The sequence below is a fragment of the Alligator sinensis genome, unplaced genomic scaffold (assembly GCF_000455745.1).
Source record: "Alligator sinensis unplaced genomic scaffold, ASM45574v1 scaffold458_1, whole genome shotgun sequence".
NCBI lineage: Eukaryota > Metazoa > Chordata > Crocodylia > Alligatoridae > Alligator > Alligator sinensis.
In genome coordinates, this window is record NW_005841944.1 from 3,063,057 (window position 1) to 3,083,736 (window position 20,680).

Consider the following 20,680-nt stretch of genomic DNA (forward strand, 5'->3'; position numbering starts at 1 on the left):
TCTTTAAGTCATGCATGCATGATGTTGATTACCCGTAAAACCAAATGTATTTTAACTAGGTTTTCACAGTGTACACAATTGATCTGAAAGGAATCATTATAGTATTACAGAAAAATTAGGCTTTGTTTTGTGTGTTTAACATATAATTGCCATATCACGGAAACAGCTGTATTTGTTCCCCCTCTGCTCCCCTGTTAGAACACTGCTATTAAAACCTCATAGGAAATTAAACTAATCATCCATACCAAGTAACACTCGGGGCCATCTTTCTGAATACTAGCATCTAAGAGCATCTTTGCAGACAGGCTTGCTAACCTAGTGAAGAAGGCTTTAAACTAGGTTCGCCAGGGGATGGAGACCAAAGCCCTGAGGAAAGTGGGGAAGTAGGAGACCTGGAGGAAGAGTAAGCAGGAGGGTGCTCTCATACTTCCTAAGAAATCAGGACAATCAACTAGTTACCTCAGGTGCCTGTACACAAATGCACGGAGCCTGGGAAACAAACAGGAAGAATTGGAAGTCCTTGCACAGTCACAGAACTATGGCGTGATCAGAATAACAGAGACCTGGTGGGAGCGCACATGACTGGAGCACTGTCATGGATGGGTACAAACTGTTCAGGAAGGAAAAGGCAGAGGAGATGAGGAGGAGTACTTGCACTTTATGTAAAAGAAGAACCATATGATTGCTCAGAGCTCCAGTATGAAACTGGAGATATTCCTGTTGAGAGTCTCTGGGTTAGGGTCAGAGGGGAGAGCAACAAGGGTGATGTTGTGATGGGATTCTCCTATAGACCACCAGACCAGGAGGAAGTGATGGATGAGGTTTTATTCAAACAGCTAGTGGAAGTTTCCTGATCACAGGCCCTGGTTTTCACGGGGGACTTCAGTCACCCTGGCATGTGCTGGGAGGGCAATACAGCAGTGTTCAGGCAATCCAGAAAGTTTTTGGAGACTACCAGGGACAACTTCATGGTGCAAATGCTGGAGCAGCCAACTAGAGGCCATGCTCTTCTTGACCTTTTGCTCACAAAAAGGGAAGAATCTGTGGGGAATGTAGTAGTGGATGGCAACTTGGGTGGCAGTGACCACAAGATGATAGAGTTCAGGATCCTGAGGAAAGGAAGGATGGAGAGCAACAGAGTAAGGACCTTGGACTTTAGAAAAGCGGAATTCAACTTGCTCAGGGAACTCATAGGCAGGATCCCCAGGGAAGCCAGTGTGAGGGGGAGAGGCGTCCAGAATAGCTGGCTGTAGTTTAAAGAGGCCTTACTGAGAGTGCAGGAACAAACCATCCCGATGCACAGAAAGACTAGCAAGTATGGCAGAAGACCAGCTTGGTTTAGCAGGGAACTCTTCAGTAAACAAAGTAACAAAAAGGAAGCTTATAAGAAGTGGAAACTTGGAGAAATACATAGGGAAGAGTATAAAAGCATTGCTTGGGCATGCAGGGATGAAGTCAGGAAGGCCAAAGTACAATTGGAGTTGCAGCTAGCAAGGGATGTGAAGGGTAACAAGAAGGGTTTCTACACGTATGTCAGTAGCAAGAGGACGATCAGGGAAAGTGTGGGTCCCTTACTGAATAGGGAAGGCAACCTTGTGACAGAGGATGCAGAAAAAGCTAAACTGCTCAATGCTTTCTTCGCCCCAGTCTTCACAAGCAAGGTCAGCTCCCAGACTACTGAACCAGGCAGCACAGTTTGGGGAGGAGGTGAGCAGACCTCAGTGGTGAAAGAACAGGTTAGGAACTACGTAGAAAAGTTGGATGTGTACCAGTGAATGGGACTAGATGGGATGCATATGAGGGTGCTGAGGGAGTTGGCTAATGTGATTGCAGAGCCATTGGCTATCACCTTTGAAAACTCATGACGATCAGGAGAGGTCCCAAATGATTGAAAAAGGACAAACATAGTGCCCATATTTAAGAAAGAGAAGGAGGATCCAGGGAACTACAGGCCAGTCAGCCTCAACTCAGTCCCTCAAAAAATCATGGAGCAGATCCTCAAGAAATCTATTTCTAAGCACTTGAAGGAGAAAAGGTGATTAGGAACAGTCAGCATGAATTCACCAGGTGCAAGTCATGCCTGACTAACCTGATTGCCTTCTATGATGAGATGGCTGGCTCTGTGGATGTGGGGAGATTGGTGGATGTGGTGTATCTTGATTTTAGGAAGGCTTTTGATATGGTCTCCCACAACATTCTTCCAGGCAAGCTAAGGTAGTACAGGCTGGATGAATAGACTAATTTGGATAAAAAACTGGCTAAAGCATCAGGCTCAAAGACTAGTAATCAATGGCTTGATATCTAGCTGGCAGCTGGTATCAAGTGGAGTGCCCCAGGGATCGGTCCTAGGGCCGGTTTTGCTCAATGTCTTCATCAACGACCTGGAAGATGGCATCGAGTGTACCCTCAGCAAGTTTGCAGGTGACACCAACCCGGGGGAGCAGTAGATACACTGGAGGGTAGGACTAAGATTCAGAGTGACCTAGACAAATTGGAGGATTGAGCCAAAAGGAATCTCATGAGGTTCAACAAGGACAAATGCAAAGTCCTGCACTTAGGATGGAACAATCCATGCACCGCTACTGGCTGGGGGCTGGCTGAGCAGCAGCTCTGCAGAAAAGGACCTGGGGGTTACAGTGGACAATAAGCTGAATATGAGCCAGCAGTGTGCCCTTGTTGCCAAGAAGGCTAATGCCCTACTGGGCTGCATTGGTAGGTATGTTGCCAGTAGGTCAAGGGAAGCGATTATTCCCCTCTATTCTTAACTGGTGAGGCCACATCTGGAGTGCTGTGTTCAGTTTTGGGCCCACTGCTACAGAAAGGATGTGGACAAATTGGAGAGGGTCCAGCAGAAGGTGACAAAAAGGTGAGGGGGCTGGGGGACACGACTTCTAAGGAAAGACTGAGGGAATTGGGCTTATTTAGTCTACAGAAGAGGAAACTGAGAGGGGATTTAATAGCAGCCTTCCACTACCTGAAGGGGGGGCTTCAAAGTGGGGCTTTCAAGACCCAGCTAGACAAAGCTTTGGCTGGGATGATCTAGTTGGGGATGGCCCTGCTTTGAGCAAAGGGTTGGACTAGATGATCTCCTGAGGTCCTTTCCAACCCTCACTTTCTATGATTCTCTAATTCCATTATCTATTTTGCACCCAGAATTTTGCATGTGCAGTCATCACAGTAGAGCACGCTGTTTGGGAAGGGATTATTTTCCCAGTTTTCATGCTAAATTTCAGATGCCAAGATAGAGACCCAAAGCATATGTCACTCATTTTTTATTCATTATTTCTTTATATTCATCATCCAGGGGCATTATCTATATTTCTTTTTGACTACAACCTGTATGTGGGCAACACTTCTGAGAGAGCTACCTCACCTATATATTCCAGAATGTGGACTATTTCCCCCTAATGGCTCTCACAAGAGCTCAGAAACACATACCAGTGTGAGTATTCCACAAAGCAACCCTAAACTAAAATTGGCTACAGGAAGGGTTACAAGGAGAAGAAAAATACTTAAATTAAAACAGAGACAATCTGCATAACACGGAGCCCAACATTCAGCTAAATGTCTGTAAATACATCTCAACTTACCTGTAAGCAAGTGACAGCCCTAGATTCCCCGAAACTTGTTCCTTTCCCCTTTTGCAACATTTTCTTTTAGTCACCCTGGTTTTTTGTTGATTTCCTTCTCTAATTCACAACCCTATTCCTATTTTTTTTTAATTTCTTTGCGACTTGTTTATCAACTTAATCTCTTCATTCCTCCTCACCTTCCACCATGATTGTATTTAGTTTGGCAACTAAACTGTTTCAGATCCTGTTTTTCTGTTTCTCCTTTGCAATGTACCCAAGTTACCCCACCATGACCTCCAAGGCTGCCTACCTTTTCTACTGAGGTTAATAACAATGCTTTGACACATTAATAGTCTCATGAGAGATATAGCCCTAACCAGCAAGGGCTGTTTTTAAAGATACAGTAACAGATCAATCTAATGATGTAATTTATTCTTAACAGTAATTCTATTGTATATCAGATAGGAATCACAGACCTATTAACAGATTTGTCACAATAATGCCCCACACAATTACTTTATTAATAAGTGTCACCTGTTTAGGAAAATGCTTGAACCACTTCAGACTGTAGAGAATAGCTGCAATAACTTCCAATAGTTTTAGTAGTAGGGTTAGACCTCAAGATAGAAGAAAAAGACACTTTCAGGTTCCAAAGCTGTTCCACAATGGAAAGTGTTCAAAATTAGTGACAAACTGGGTGCGCCTACATGTGCATTAATGCACTTTTCCTAATGCACATTAAATTTAGTACCTCCAATATGAGACACTAAATAAATGTACTTTAGGCTGTGCTAATGCACAGTAGTGCAAGCATATGCTTTTTAGGTGACAATGTGCAGTAGCCTATTCTACTCTGCATTAATGTATTAGCATGGGTTTTTACACGTCACTTTAATGCACAGTAGAATAGGCTACTGTACATTAAAGTGCATGTGTAGACACACCCTCTGCTATATAAGTACAGTTATTAAGAATTTCAGAATCAATCCCTGGTTCAAAATTCAGATAATAAAATGTATTTTTCTAGTTCAGAGACCAATGGGAGAGAAGCCTGTCTGACCTGTCTTGTTTGAGAGTTTAACTTGACTATACAGGATTATAAAAAAGGAAAGACTGTAAAAAGATTTTTCTTCCCATTGTGAATAAACTCAATGCTGTCTTCTGAAGAACTGCTCTGTAAAGTACAAAAGACCTAGACCAAGAAACTCTGAAGATGAATTCTTCCCATCTTATCTCATCTGAGGGTTTATTATATCCACCTGGAGTAACTCCTATTCTTTGAGGGAAGACTTATGCCTATGATCTTTAAACAGGTAGGTTACCAGATCCAAACTTTTTGCCCAGCTTCTATTTCAATAATGGTCCCAAACCAAACCCTATATGCGTTTGGTTACAATTCATTCACAGCATCTCAAACTCCTCTCTACATAAGGGTTAAAAGAAAGTGGCCACATAAACTGTTTGATCAACTACAGTCAGTTTCACCTCAGCATTTAAGGTCTATTCCCACATCAGAGAAATCAGAGGGAATTTTGCCACCATGTTCAGTGGGTATTGGATGATCATGCTCCTGGAGCACATGAACATCTTTTAAAAATAATACAGACCCCCACCTTGAGAAAATACTGCAAAGGCCGCATTCAGCAGGCTCTGCATTTTGGCATTTTCTTTGCATATGTGGTTAAAGCTTTGCATACTGGTAAAGCTACCAGTATCCTTAGACTACACAGAGTCAGGACATACCACCTTGTGCTCTGCGCTCAACCTCCTTGATCCACTTACTAAAGAAGCAAGTCACAAACATTAACACTTCCTATTAGAAGAGGTTTCATTGCAAAGTAGCAAGAATGCAAATGCAGAGTGGAAGAACTCTACACTGTCTGTTTACCAGTTCACAAAATTTTCAAGTTGGAAATGGTATTTTGACCTCAGTAACTATTTATCACTACTAACCTCACATGTTTTCAGGGTCTGATTAATATTTTCATTTGTGTAGAACACCATATATTCTGAAGCTTAAATTCAACCCTCCTCATCTGAAATCCACACATTTTTTTGCCTCCAACCAACCACACCACCAAACCTGTGGGTAGTTGCTTCTAGCATCGTGTTGGAGACATTAATTTCTAACAAGAACTGTGTCAGATTTAAAGTTAGGAGACTTTTTAAAAAAATTAGGAAGATTGCAATGAAATCAGGTCCAAATTTCCCCGGCTGTTGTGCACAGCAGAGTACAGGTGAGGTCCAACTTTCACATCATGATTTTTCCTATCAGGCAGACTTCCCTAGGAAGCACTGAAATAAAAGCAGACAGTATCAACAGTGTCTGCAAAAATGCCTCCAATTCCTGCAGAATGATAATATAGCTATAGCCCACTCCACCTTAAAATAAAATGGAGCTTCTTAGTTAATGACTACAGAACCTAAGGTTTTCTTAAAACGTTTAATGTATAATGTTTTAAACTGAAGACAGTTTAAAATTGATTTTCAATTATATTTGTGCTTTCTGCATGTCTTTTTGAATTGTATCTTCTAGCAGAGTTCAATGGCAAAAGTCATCAACTATTTTCCATTGCTCCTTAAAGAAACTATGCCAAATTATTTTTTTATATATGAAAGAAAAGGCCCACACCCATACTGTATGTTGGCAAAGAACTGTTTATTGGAAGCAATGAAGTGTGAACAGAACTGCACTTTATTAATTTATAGTATCTATTAGTGTGTATTAGAGGACAGACATAGTTCAAAATGTACACATGGATAAAATTCTGCAGAATTTAAGACAATTTCATTATACTCTCTTTTCCAAACAGGCTGCATCACAAATTTGTATGGGACCTTGTGCGAGGACACAACACCTACCACATGGGCTTATGATAAAGATGTAAGACAGGGCATCCATATGGTTCCCATTCCACAGTCTTGATGAAAGCAATATGTCCCTATCCAGCCAATGGCATTCTGTGTGCTCCCTACACAAAGGATTAATAATAATTTAAATATACTTTCTCTCACCTTCCATTGCCAGAAGGTGGAATCCCAGACCTTCCAAAGCTGGAGGTCAATCAATAAGCTTTACTCATCTGTGAATGTGTCTTTTACCATTTCTGCTTCAGTATCTAAAGTCTCACCCATCTACAGACAGAAGATGGCTTTGCTGTTAATATTCTCTCTCCTGAGCAACAAACTGACCATTGACATACTCTTTTGTATTGCCAAGAATAAAACTGATTATCAGCTAGTGCACTTAAACAAGTACCACAATGAAGGCTTCAAATGAAATAAGCTTACATGTCCAGCTGGTGAGAAACAGGTATCCCCTGACTCTCAGAAAAAAAAAAGTGTAACAGAAGTTTAGAAAAAGTTTTAAACAAGGAGAAAAGCCCTAGGTAGTTGTCTCTAGGATTCTTCACCAGGGCAAACAGTGCTTCAAGGACAAGCAGGAAAGTAGCTGCTATTTGAGGCAACTTCATTATAAAATCATTTTTAATAAGCAATCTTAAAAAAGAGAGGGAGTGCTTTTGCAGAGAAGCCCCCAAGGGATCTTAAGGCTGCCCAGTAAAGTTATTAGGAGGTTACACACATGGGACCAAACAGCTATTTTATTGGCCTCAGGAGACAGGGTTTAGTTTTCACCTGCTCTCTAGAGGCATTGGTGCTAACAGCAGATATTGTTAACCATCAATTTTCTATATGTTCCCACTTTGTGAGGGAAAGTGTATTTTCACTTACTCTATCTAGTCAGCACACAAAAAACACAGTGCAAAGCAGACTGCATACTTGTGTCCTGGGTATTTGTAAGTTAGAAAAGTAAACAGATGAGTCAATTGCTTTATCTTCCCTTTAATGCAATTCAATAAAATAATGAACATATTTAAAGAAACTAGTTGTCAGAGATGGAGGCCCACACACGTGGTGAATAGAATGAGGACAGTAACTGGAACAGTACAAGAAGAATACTTGTGGGGGGTGGGGAGCGGCAGGGGGGAGACTATACTGATCAGTGTTATTTTGCCTGATTATTTCAGCCAAGCCAGAATGGAAGGTATATGAAGTATTCACATCAACTCTAAAAAACGCTAAAACAGAGGATGGAGTTTTGGGTTTGATACTCTTGCAAACCACAGTTTGCTTGTAAGTGTTTGGTGCATATGGTTTAAGATTGTTTGCACATCTGGGAAGTTGATTAACCTCCTTCTCCCCAAAACTGGGTTCCCTCACTCTCCAACTAGTTATGACTTCTTAGTAACAAGCACTAATAGCAAAGGCATTGAGGACTTAATTTAGGAAGAGTGGATTGGGCAGGACAGTGTGAAAAGTATATTCAAACAAGTTAATTTATAGCCAGTGCAGGTGTGCCCACCCTTGTTGCAGTCACACCTTGGGACACTTCCATAAACCATGTTTTTAACTGTAAGCATGTGCTTATGCCCAACTGAAGTCAATTCTTGTGTGTATTCCTGGATCAAGGCCTAATATATGACCAGCATAGGAATGATCCCAGGGCTCAATGCAGTGAAGATACTGTTAGGGCACAGAGTGGTATCTTCAAGTTAGGCCATGTGTAAATGAAACGGGGGCCCTAAATTAAAGTGGTGTGTTTTTAAAAACACCTCTTCAATTTAGGGCCCTTTAAACCCCCATGCTGTGCAGACATCCCACTGACTTACCTGCCTCTCTGGTGGCAGGGAGGGGAGGGCAAGCTGCCAGAGGGTGGAGCAGTCCCTGGGCCGCGGGGGGAGTGGGGGGCTGGTTCCCTCCGCAGCAGTGGCAGCCCCACACCAGGCAGCACCCACCTGGATTGGATGGTCCCGGGGGGCACTGTAGCCATGGAGGGAAGCACCAGGCCCCCACACAGCTCAGGCATGCAGGCAGGCTCCGTGCAGAAGGTAGGGGGGGAATCAGGCTCGCCTCTTTTCATGGGTGGAGCTGCCTTCCTGGGCTGCTGCCAGGCTGCCTGCAGGGCTTCCTGCAGAGCCGTAGAGCTTCACAGAGCCCTGTGCTTCACTCCGCAGCTGTAGTGCAGCAAACTAAAACTCAGAGGAGGAGTTTTAGTTTGCTGCGCCCCAAGTCATTTAAGGTGCATTACGCTGCCGAATTTCCTACAGTGGCTGTAATTAATATGCAATATGCCACCAGCATGTGTAAACACTGACACCACTAAAGTGGTGCAAAAGCATTTAGCCCACTTTAAAGTGTTGTACACACATGCCCTTCATTTTGTCTACACATGGCCTTAGATACTCAGTGAGGAATTTCAGTTAGCCAAATCTGAAGGCACTGGTGCACATTCAGCCCTTTCCTTCAAACTTCTGGTTCAGTTTACAAAATCTGTTGGTATCAGACCGCCTTCACTTAAACAAGCTACTGAACAGGGCTTATGCTTTTGTGATGGACTATGAGTTTTATTGTAATATTTCTGAGTTTAACTGCGTTCATGTTGTCATAATGTTGCATGTCTCAGTTTCCCCATAAAACTAGTACATAGGAAGGACAGGCAAGAGAGACACTGAAGCAAGAGATCTGCCTGTCTGTGGGATGAGACAAAGTGGACTTCTACCCTGAGATTGGCGGTGCACCCCCTGTGAAAAGTGCCACTGATGCTGCTGGCGGTGCCTGTGGGCAAGTTGCCGCTTGCCAGCCCCACCCTTGCTGCCAACACTGCCAGCGGCACCTGCGGACAGTCCCTGATCACCACTGACCACTGCTGACAGCATCTGTGGCTGGTCGTTGACTGCTGGTCAGCACTTCCCCCTCTCCCACCACCACTGACACCGCCGCAGCCACCTGCAAGAGCTCCCTGTTTGGCCCACTTTCGCCACTGACACTGCTACGGCTGCCTGCGGGAGCGCCCCGCTTGCCACTGCCACACCCCTGCCACTGACCCTGCTGCTGCCACCTCCTGTGGGAGCTCACCGTGCCCTCCCCTCCCCCCCAGCCTCTGGGGACATGCGTCATTCATGCAGAGAAGGAAGAAGTCTGTGCTCCTCCCTTGCTCTAGGAGCCATGCCTAGGCTGGTCTCATTGATTGGGATGTCATTGTCAGAGACCAGACAAGGTCATAGTAGCCCTTTGCAAGGCACCCCCTTTGCAGGGACTCCATGACAGCTGTTTAAAACTAAGATTCACCATTTTTTAATTATTTCTGCAGCTACCACTTGAAAATGAAGGGCTTATCTACACTTGAAAATTTAACAATTTACCAAATACTGCTCCAAGACACTACTATTTACTAAGACAGCTACTCCGCAATAATTATTTCAATGTGAAGTGTGAATACGCTTATTCTAGATCACAAGTGCATTTTTTTTTACTAACTCATTAAAAAGCACTCATTTCAAAATTAGCATCCACATTGGAGGCTTATACTGAAATAATTACTTATAGTGAATAATTACTCTAGAATGATGAATTTCCAGATATCAACAACCCCTAAGTCTGAACCAATACAGGACGAACTTCTATACTGCTGATGGATGTGGAAATAAATCAGCTATTAGATAAAAGTGCCAAAAAAGCCCCACTGAAGTGCCCAATCTATACAGATGTTGGGCGAGCTGGTTCAAACTAATGCATTGCCTCTTCTGGGTATGTGCTGGGCTTGGCACGGGGACATGCCAAGTTTAAAGTGCCTTTTTTATGTCTGTAGGCAGCCCTAGACACTATAGTGAAAGAGTCTCATTATATTATATTGTGCAAGTTAAAGGCACTCGACATTCTGTTAAGTAAGGCTAATGAAAGGAGGGGTGACATAAATAGAAATGACCACAAGAAAATAGTAGCCATGTAACAGAGAGAACTTGATATGGAGAGTGAACTCTGCTGGAATGTATAAAAGAGGCCTGACTACAAACTGAAATGCTTTGCTAATATTGAGAAAATGAAACCCTCAATCAGTGTAATGGACAGGTTAAAGCAGACTGTCTACATTACAGCTGCAAGCTGAACTTCTTGACAGTTTAATTGATCAGATTCCCTTGAGCTGCGCACTCGATGTACATAAATTCCAAACACCATTTTATAACTGCCTTTAATGGCTGCATCTCTCGAGTCAGAGATTTAAGATGATACCTGCTGATAGACTAGTGTATGGACACAGATAAGAAATTCCACTGCTGATATGCATAAACTACAGAAAAGTATGGAGGGAAAGAAGCCTGTGTATTGTGGAATGGCAGCTTCCTCTTGAAGTTGCCATCTGGACATGATGCAAGAATTGGGGCACTTGACTGCCATGGGCAAGTTTGGGTTTACAACACAGAGGATCAGAACCTGGAAAGTTCATTCTGTCACACAAATATTAAGGCAATTTTGTGTCCAAAGATGATAGTACCACTGTAAAGTGACTTATAAGAGGCATCAGATTAATTCAGTGTATATGTGTACTTGTGTAGACTGAATACTATGCTTGCAAGAGCTGCTGGTATTTCTTTCATGCTGCAATCCTCTCTCATTTCCCACAAAAAAGTTGCAACACAGGGGCCAGATTGCAACTCTTCTAGCTGCCACTCATGGTTTCCACAAGAAGAACACTTTTTGGACTATGCTTTATACTTTGTCCCAGGATCACCATTATGATGGTGGGTTTGGTTCTATGAACTTTCTATTGCATGAGAGAGTGGGCAGACCTCAAAAGTTGTTTTCACTTCACCAGAATTTAGTAACGACTTTTTGTCACCACCAACATGGGTTAGACTTCAAAGAATGACCTCAGAGTCAAAAGCTCTTTGCCTTGTGACTGACCCCTTAAGCTGTCCAGTTCTTTTGGATGAACATTCAAGAGACTGGTAAAGAAATCAATGCAGCACTTTAGTTTCAGAATATAGTTCCATAAAAAGGAGATTTGAAATGAACAGAACAAAGTTTAACAACGAAATTATCACTCGCAAGGAAGGGGTTGCAAAACCTATATTAGCATATTCCTTTTTCCTTCTTGAAGAGTGGGGGTGGATGAATACAGTGAAGAAATAATTGAATCCACCTGGGCTTTTGAGTGGGTATGACCTCTAAGCATGCAATCAAACTTCTAGGAAGACTCTGAGTGTGGTTTCTTGTAATTCACAGAGCACGGCTACTGAGTTTCAGTCAGATCACAAATTGCAATATTAACCTGCTGAGTACACCAGCAGGTAACATCCCTTTGCTTTGTTAGGTGCTTGATTCAAAGCCCATTAAAGAAAGTCAAAGGAATGCTTTCAATTTATAACCGTGGGCTTTGGATCAAGTTCCTCAAAAGTGCTATGAAGTGAAGTGTAAAGGATCTAAAAATGATCTTGGGGGAAAAGACTACTTCATTGTGTAGTGGTTCTGACATCTCAGCAAGTGTCTGCAATGCACTGGGCTGAGGCCATCAAGCTCATTTTCACTGATTATGGTAAGATTTGAATGTAATATGCCAGCACTGAAAGACTATATATTCACTTGTTAAACTTTTGCACCTCCACATGAACCCAAAGGTTGTGTTTGGAATGCAAGCACTTCTCTCAAATCAGCCTCTTGTTCCCCACAATTTCAAGTTTTATTTTTTTTCCTCAAAAGGTCATTAGCTGTGGCAAGAAAATATCTGAAAAATATGACTTGAGTGTAACCTATGCAATGATATCTGTAGGAACTTACAAAGAGCCTGAAACCACATTTGTGGAGAAATGTGAACTGCCCTGATGCATATTAATGCATCTAAGTTAATGTGGACTTTTACAGTATTACTCTGCCCAAAGCATGTAAGATAGTAGAAAGAAGACCATAACATGATGACTACCATGCTCTACTCCAAATGAGCTAAAACAAAAATTGGACAAATGACTAGGGAGAGGTATAAGCGTATTGCTCAGGCATGCAAGGATGAAATCAGGAAGGCCAAAGCACAACTGGATTTGCAGCTTGCAAGGGATATGAAGGGTAACACAAAGGTTTCTACAAGTATGTCAGCAACAAGAAGATCAAGGAAAGTGTGGGTCTCTACAGAATGGGAGAGGCAACCTAATGAAAGATGGTGCAGAAAAGGCTTAAGTATTCAATGTGTTTTTTACCTCAGTCTTTACAAGCAAGGTCAGCTCCCAGACTACTGCACCTGGCCACACAGCCTGGGGAGGAGGTGAGCAGCCAACTGTGACAAAAGACCAGGTTAGGGACTATTTAGAAAAGCTAGACATGTACAAATCCATGGTGCTGGATGTGATGTACCCGAGGGGGCTGAGGGAGTTGGCTGATGTGATTGCAGAGTCACTAACCATTATCTTTGAAAACTTGTGGTGATTAGGAAAGGTCCTGAATGACTGGAAAAGGGCAAAAATATGCCCATCTTTAGGAAAGGGAAGAGGGAAGATCCAGGGAACTACAGACCAGTCAGCCTCACCTCAGTCCCTGGAAAAATCATGAAGCAGGTCCTCAAGGAATACATCTCTAAGCACTTGGAGGCATTGGTGATGCGTAGGGGGTGCACACGGGTGCACGTGCACTCCCTGAGCGTGGTGGTGCACCCTCTATGAAAAGGTGCCGCCGACACTGTGGGCAGCTCTTGCGGGTGGTTGCTGCTCGCTACCCACCCGCCCCGTTGCTGACACTGCTGGTGGTGTCTGCGGGTGGTCCACAATCACCACTGGCCACCACTGATGTATGCGGGTGGTCGCCAACCGCTGGTTGGTGCTTGCCACCTGCCCCCCCACTGCTGACAGTGCTGTGGCTACTTGCAGGAGCTCCCTGCTTACTGCTGCCATGCCCCTGCCGCCGACAATGCCATCCCCACCTGCTGGAGCTCACCATGCCCTGTCAGCCTCCAGAGGCATGTGGCATTCATGCTTGGAGGAGAAGAGGGTCATTAGGAACAGCTGGCATGCATTCACCAGGGGCAAGTCATGCCTGGCCAACCTGATTGCCTTCTATGATGAGATGACTGGCTCTGTGGATGCAGGGAGAGCAGTGAACATGGTATACCTTGACTTCAGCATGGCTTTGATATGGTCTCCCACAACATTCTTACAAGCAAGATAAGGAAGTAGGGTTGGATGAATAAACTGTAAGATGGACAGAAAACTGGCTGGATCATCAGGCTCAAAGTGTAGTAATCAATGGTTTGATGCCTAGTTGGCAGCCGGTATCAAGTGGAGTGCCCCAGGGGTTGGTCCTGATGCATGTCTTGTTCAATATCTTAGAAGATATCCTAGAAGGTGGGATGGAGTGCACCGTCAGCAACTCTGTAGATGACACCAAGCTGTGGGGAGTAATAGATATGCTGGAGGGTAGGACTGGGATTCAGAGACCAAATTGGAGGATTGGACCAAAGCAAATCTCATGAGGTTCAATAAGGACAAGTGCAAAGTCCTGCATTTAGGATGAAAAAATCCCATGCACCACTGCAGGTTGGGGACTGACTGGCTACACAGTAGCTCTGAAGAAAAGGACCTGGGGAGTACAGGGGACAATGAGCTGAATAAGCCAGCAGTGTGCCTTTGTTGCAAAGAAGGCTAAGGACATACTGAGCTGCATTCGTAGGAGCATTGCCAGCAGATTGATGGAAATGATTCTCCCCTCTATTTGGCAATGGTGAGGCCAAATAGAGTACTGTGTCCAGTGTTGGGCCCTCCACTACAGAAAGGAGACAAATTGGAGAGAGTCCAGCAGAAGGCAACAAAAATAGTTAGGGGGCTCAGGCACATGAGTGGTGAGGGACTGAGATAACCAGGCTTATTTAGTCTGAAGAAGAGAAGACTGAGTGGGATTTAATAGTAACCTTCAACTATCTGAAGGGTGGTTACAAAGGGGATGGAGTTAGACTGTTCTCGGGGGTAGCAGATGACAGAACAAGGAGCAATGGTCTCAAGTTGCAGCAAAGGAAGTTTAGGTTAGATTTAAGGAAAACTCTTTCATGAGGACGGTAATAAACAGGTTACCCAGAGAGGTTGTGGAATCTCCATCCTTGGAGGTTTTTAGGACCCACCTAGACAAAAGCCTTGGCTGGGGTGATATATTTGTGGATAGTCCTGTTTTGAGCAGAGGGTTGAACTAGATGCCCTCCCTTGGTCACTTTCAACCCTAATTTTCTATGATTTATGATTCTATGATTCATTTCCTTGGTTCCATAAGAGTGATTGTATTTTTAAAAATCTATGAAGTCCACAGTCAAAGAAGGATCACAGTTTAAAGAATTCAACAGAGGCTAGCACATGTGCCCTAAAGCTTGTAGTATTCCAATTCTGAAATAATTGAAGGAACAGATGACATACAGAAAGAATACCAGGGATTGTAACTCAAGTAAAACAGATTGCACTAAAGAGAATGGAAGTCTCTCAAGTTTTGTTCAGCTAGTTAGTTGGGAGACACAGGACTCCTTAACAGTTTGCCGGAAAACCTGACTGGCATTTGATTCAGGAGTGACCTACAAAACAAGCAGTTCATTTTCAGGTGATGCACTATTTATTAAAAACGGAACCCAGGAAGGGATAACACATCTATCATATCTCAAACAGTGAAAGAGCCCAAACCTAAATGGTGTGGATGGAACAATAAAAGCCTGTTTACTGGTCTCAAATCCAGTACAATGGAGATAACCATTAAAATTATATCCAAACAGCACAAACCTGCTGTTCAAAGGCATAGCCTACCATTTAATCAGAGGAAACTCCCTGGTATAGTTACCAGTATCAGCAACATTACAGCATAATCCTCTATCTGGGTCAGAAGGTCAATATAACCTATCAGCTATACACCTTTTAGCCTATTAGCATTTTCAAATGTTCCTGTTCTCTGAACTTCTGAAGAACTGACAGAAATGTGAACTTTTGCTGTATTCCTAAGTGGTATCAACACACAACATAGTCAACATCCAATTTGGATAGTGTCTATAAGAACTGTTTTGGAGTTTCTCCTAAAGAAATCTTATTCCATTTCACTTGATTAACAGTAAATACTGCTCATATTATACCGATAAGCATGGTCTCAATAACTGCAAACATAATGATTGGGTATAAGTTAATATATAACATGATTAGCAAAAAAGAACGTGGCTTCACTTGCAATTATTAAATTCCAGCTCAGTTTTGCTTTGTCATTCTTGCATTCAGGTGCCTATGTGAAACAACACTTATCGGACGTTATTCCACAATTGTATATTTTAATCTCTAAACTGCTTTCTGTATAGTGATAGGAAAATGTATTGTGCATTATAGCAAAAGGTCAGACATACACGGTCCGATTCAACTTATGCTTTAGATAACTACTCATAATGGCTAGGGACAGAAGTTACACATAAACTGGTTTAAGTAATCAGAGGCTGGTTTAAATCTGTAATAGAACAGAAGCTCAGTGCACATAAACCAGTTTCAGAATGGCTGAAATTAGTTTAAGATACCCTAGTTGAATGTAGTATCAGACTTAACTGATTTGGGTCAAACCAGTTTATAAAACTTCTGTCCCAGACCCTTTCCTGGTTTAAGTTAAATCACAGTCCCCCAGCATTCCAGGATGCTTCCCAGCCCTGGGCTGGGCTGTGTTGTCTGCTCCACCAGACAAGGGTTGGGGGGTGGGTGGCAGGGGGGAGGAGGCAGGGACTGCACCCCCCCAGGCAAACACCAGCTGGGGTCTAGGGCCAGGGAGGGGGTTTAAACCCCTTCTCCTGGTAAAACCCCTCCTCCCCCAATTACAGAGATGCTCTGCCCTGCTAAACTTACTGAAAGTTACTGCTGGCTGTGACTGTGGGCTACAAATCCCAGAGACACCTAGAAGCAAGAAGAGGAAGTGATGAGCAACACTGCAGAGTCCTGCTTCTGTGATTCTGGACTGAAAATCCCAGAAACCTCTGGGGCAGCAGGAAGAGAAAGTGAACCCACAGCCCATGGCTGGCTACCCGCCCCTGGCTGGCTACCTGCCTCTGGCCTGAGCCACTGCAGGTATGTGGCTGCATTTCCTGAATCAAAAGTGAACATGTGTCTAGTTGTTTCTTATTTTAATCTCTGCAGCTTAGACTAATCTGCAAAGACTTAATCGATTCAGCCTCGGACTTTTTGACTGTATGTACTTAGCCAATATGAATCAAATCTCATGGAACTTTGATCAATGTTGATGCAAAGCTCATGCATATCTATCTGAAAGTAGCATCTATATTTTCACTATGCCAATTCTCCCATACTGCTCATTGTATTCAGATACCTGCCTATTGAGTTAGCTCATCTCCCCACTGCTCAGAAAAGTTTCCTATTTATGTTTTAGAGAACTGCACTGAAACTGATGTGCCAATTAGAGAACCCCTCTGTGAGATCTGTTTAAATTGCACTCAGGTTGTTCTTACTTTTTATGGGAAATGCCACAGGATTAGGTCTCTAATATCTGTGTAAGCTTCATAAAGAATGACTCTTAACTATGCACTGTTTTTTCTTAATTGTGTCTGCTATATATAACAAGACCATTTAGGAATGTGGGGGGGGGCATTGCTTTTACTTGAGCATGAATCAGAAGAACTCTTTTATTGCTATTGACAGAAGAGTAAATGTTGCCATCCTTAGTCAGTGCTAACAACAGTGCCTTAGTATCAATTATACATTACTGGGAAATAAGTTTGAAAAACAGAGCCATCTTCCATAAAAGGCCCCAGACGCACAACCCCTTAAAGTACGGATGATGACAACTCCTTGTTAGTGGAACATGGATTAAGAAAATATTCCCTATGGTCTTCAAATCTATAGCTATTGCTTAATTTGTCTTATATATGCTACTGAATACTGGAACTGGAGAAGTGGTTTCCTGACAGTAAGTCAGTTAAAGGCACTACTATATATAAAAGATGATATAGACTGGTGGTTTCAACCTTATTGCAAGGTAGACTGTCACAAACCACCATGTACAGAAAGCACAATCACTAGCCTCTGTGCAAGAGAGGCCCAGGACTGAGCTAGCATAAATACTGAATTACTTACCACCTCTAGAGAGGGTGGTCCCTCCAGGCCAGGGTTGAGCTCATGGGCAAGGCTGTGCAAGGAAGCTGTCTGTACAATGCCTGGCCTGCGGATATACAGAGGACTTCAGTCTCCTGTACTGTCAATCTCATTCAGCATGAGCTCAAATATTCACCAAAAAATTAAGGACCAAATTCTGCCCTCAGATGCCTATGTGTAGCTCCCATTTATAATGATGGGAACCACAAATACATACATCCAATGACAGAATCTGACCCTTAAAAATGTGTGTTACGTACTAAACCCACCTACACAAAGGAGTACGATCATTCTCTAAAGAAGTCTGCAACATTAAACAAAACTCATTTCAAGCAACTTCTTTTCTGCATGTATTGTATCAACAAACCATACACTATAAATCTCTATTAACTTTAGTAAGACGTTGAGTGGCATGTGATTTTAAAGCATGATTTTTCTTCACATGGGAATTTTAACATCATGAACGAAACGGGAATGAAATTAATGTCAAATACTTTATGACACTGTTTTGGCCCTATGAAGTGGTGATTAAGACACTCCTAAATCTTGTCCTGGTTAAAACAGAGCCTAGCAAGTCTCATGGAGTGGAATGTTTGATTTTGATAGGCAGCTTTTGTCAAATTCTGATTCTTAATTTTTCTTTAGTCTATGGATTTGTGAAACTGTGGGCAAATGTGATTGTTCCACTACCTGGCTTCCATGACTTAATGGTTTCAGAACCTTTCATGCATAAATATCACTCCTCCAGTTACAAATCATAGCACTGAGCTTTTGGCTCACTGCAGAGCAGAATGAGGGTCAATCCTCAAACACTTGTCTCTGAAGCGGGGGACTCAGCGTGAATTGTCTTAGTCCATGCACACCTCCACATCAGTTACCGGGATTGCCACTTACCATGGCTGTCTGTATGGAGAGCTAATAACAAAACTGTAGCCTTCTCATTTCCAACCAATGTCTCCTTAAGCACAAGAACAGAGTTATCTAACTTATGGACTAGTGGACAGGAAGGGAAAGGAGACTTAGAATTAAAAAGAAAAAGATTTCATTTGAAGCAAATCACATAAGTACCAGACATACAAAGGAAGGGAGATCAATAGGTAACTGTTCTTTCCTTGGTTTCAGGGTACACTTGTTACCAGCCAACTATATCAGGTTACTCACATCAGAACCTGGAGCTCGGCCTTGCTCCCTCAAACTCCTGCCCTCACTCCCTTATCCTTCCACCCCTCGACACGCACACCATATTCTCGTATTGAGGAAACTCCGTGTCTGGCCTGGAACAACTCTGTCTTGGGAAGCCGACTAGCATTTGTAAAGTGGGACCTCCCCAAATCAGAAAAAAACAGCTAACAGCCTGAGAACCACATCAGTCAGCCTAACATGAATTCCATTTGTAAGAAAAGAACATATCAAAAGATATTACTTACATGTATGAGTCTTCTTTGTTACAGAAATACCTGGAGGGAAGAAATGATACCATTGTTAGGAAAGACACCACTGTAAATTTCTTTGATATATATTTCATTGTTAAACTCTTATTTCAGATGTATGGCTGTCACTATAAAGAGAAAGGAACATTACATTGGTTTCAACATTAGAAACTGGAGCGTCTCACTTTTCTTGTGCACAGGTTTTAATGTTATTTTTATATGTTCAGCCTACACCCCCATAAATGAAGGCTCAAATGTGTATCAGTCAGAGGTTGTTGACCAAAATCTTGTTCATGTTAAAACATTTTGAAAGAAGAGACTAATCTAAAAGGCAGGTTAATTAACAATGCTATGAACAGAGGCCCCTTCCTTTTATTTCCCATGGTCAAGAATTTTCCCACACTCATATCAACCAATGCACGTCAGCCTACCCAGACAGAACAGATTTGAGCAAGACAGTGATTCATTTGCTATGGTTATTAAGTTCAAGTAGTCTCTTCACTACACGCTCATTAAAACCAAATGAACAGCATTCTGAATATGAGTTTAGTGGCCACTATTCTAAGCTGGATGCAAATATCTACAACCTGTTATATCTATATTTCCTTAACTAAGATGTTTAGATGTTTTCATGCTACAGAGACATGTGCTAATGTAGTCACCAGAGATGGTCCAGCTCCAGCAAAATCTGAGAGGCCTTTTAAAGAAAGCAACACAGCAAACAGAACTAGGCAAAATACCTAATACCAAATAAAGATAACATTAACTCAGATAAATGTCATCGGAATTCATGCTTAAATATAAACAATGTTGTCTCCACTTTAATAGATAACTGGTGCTTTACTCAGAGCTCTCTCATTATTTAAGCTTCATTCTCCTTTGGGGACAGTCTATGAAAGGGGAAAGAGGTTACTGGAAGTAGTATAAGCATTTGAAACATTTAGTTTGTGATTAAGACCTGAAATGAAATCCCAGATTTGTTTAGCTTACAATTTATGAAAGAAAGACAGTTCCTTATCTCCTTGATCTGCCTAAAACAAATGCATGTGAAAAGAACAGAAGTCCCCTATTACTTTGTTAAGGAATCCTGCAGAGAAACATGATTTGTTACGATCCACAAACATGGGGCTATAGTATTTGTAAGTATAGGAGGTAACTTCTAAGTGTTCATATTTTGGTATATACGTAATGCCATATTGCCAACCCAAAGCATTAAAAAATCCCAAGTTCTATTTTAATATGAGATATTACATTTAGGTATTATATGTGCTTTTTTGAGCACTTTTAGAGCTTCTGTTTAGAGAAGATATTTTTGCTTCAATCATAGAAGCAATAAAATTTTTCTTCCAAAGGAAAACTAACAATCTCATATCACCAGGAAAAACACCAAATATAACAACATAGGCAAAATTAATTGAAGGGTCTGATTCAGAGATGTGGAGTAAAATAAGCAGTAAGAGATGGAAATAAAGTCATACCTCTGACATGCAGGATACCTGAATATTTGTACAACAGCCCCAGTCAGAGTCAGGCCTCCATCATCCTAGCCCCTGAACAACATATAGGAAATATGGTCCCAACTCCATGCTGCTTTTAAACCAACCTTGGCAACAAACAAAGTAAACAATAGGACTGAAGTGTTGTGGGGAGAGGGATGGGGAGGAGTAACAATAATAAGATTATGTGATTATCCAGGTAGCTAATGTACAACTGCAACGTTCACAATTACCCTACAGACTTATTTTTAATAAAT

General features: G+C 42.3%; 1 protein-coding gene across 1 annotated transcript in view; it reads right to left on the reverse strand.

Annotated features, from left to right (window-relative positions):
- The window catches only part of RORA (RAR related orphan receptor A), a 198,071-nt gene extending 178,020 nt beyond the window's left edge, over nt 1-20,051 (reverse strand). Inside the window, exons 1-2 of the mRNA XM_025199468.1 lie at nt 20,039-20,051; nt 18,925-18,954 (exon numbers count right to left, since the gene is read on the reverse strand). Of these exons, the coding sequence (XP_025055253.1) occupies nt 18,925-18,954; nt 20,039-20,051 (43 nt within the window). The remainder of the gene's footprint in view (nt 1-18,924; nt 18,955-20,038) is intronic.
- Between the last annotated feature and the right edge of the window lie 629 nt (nt 20,052-20,680).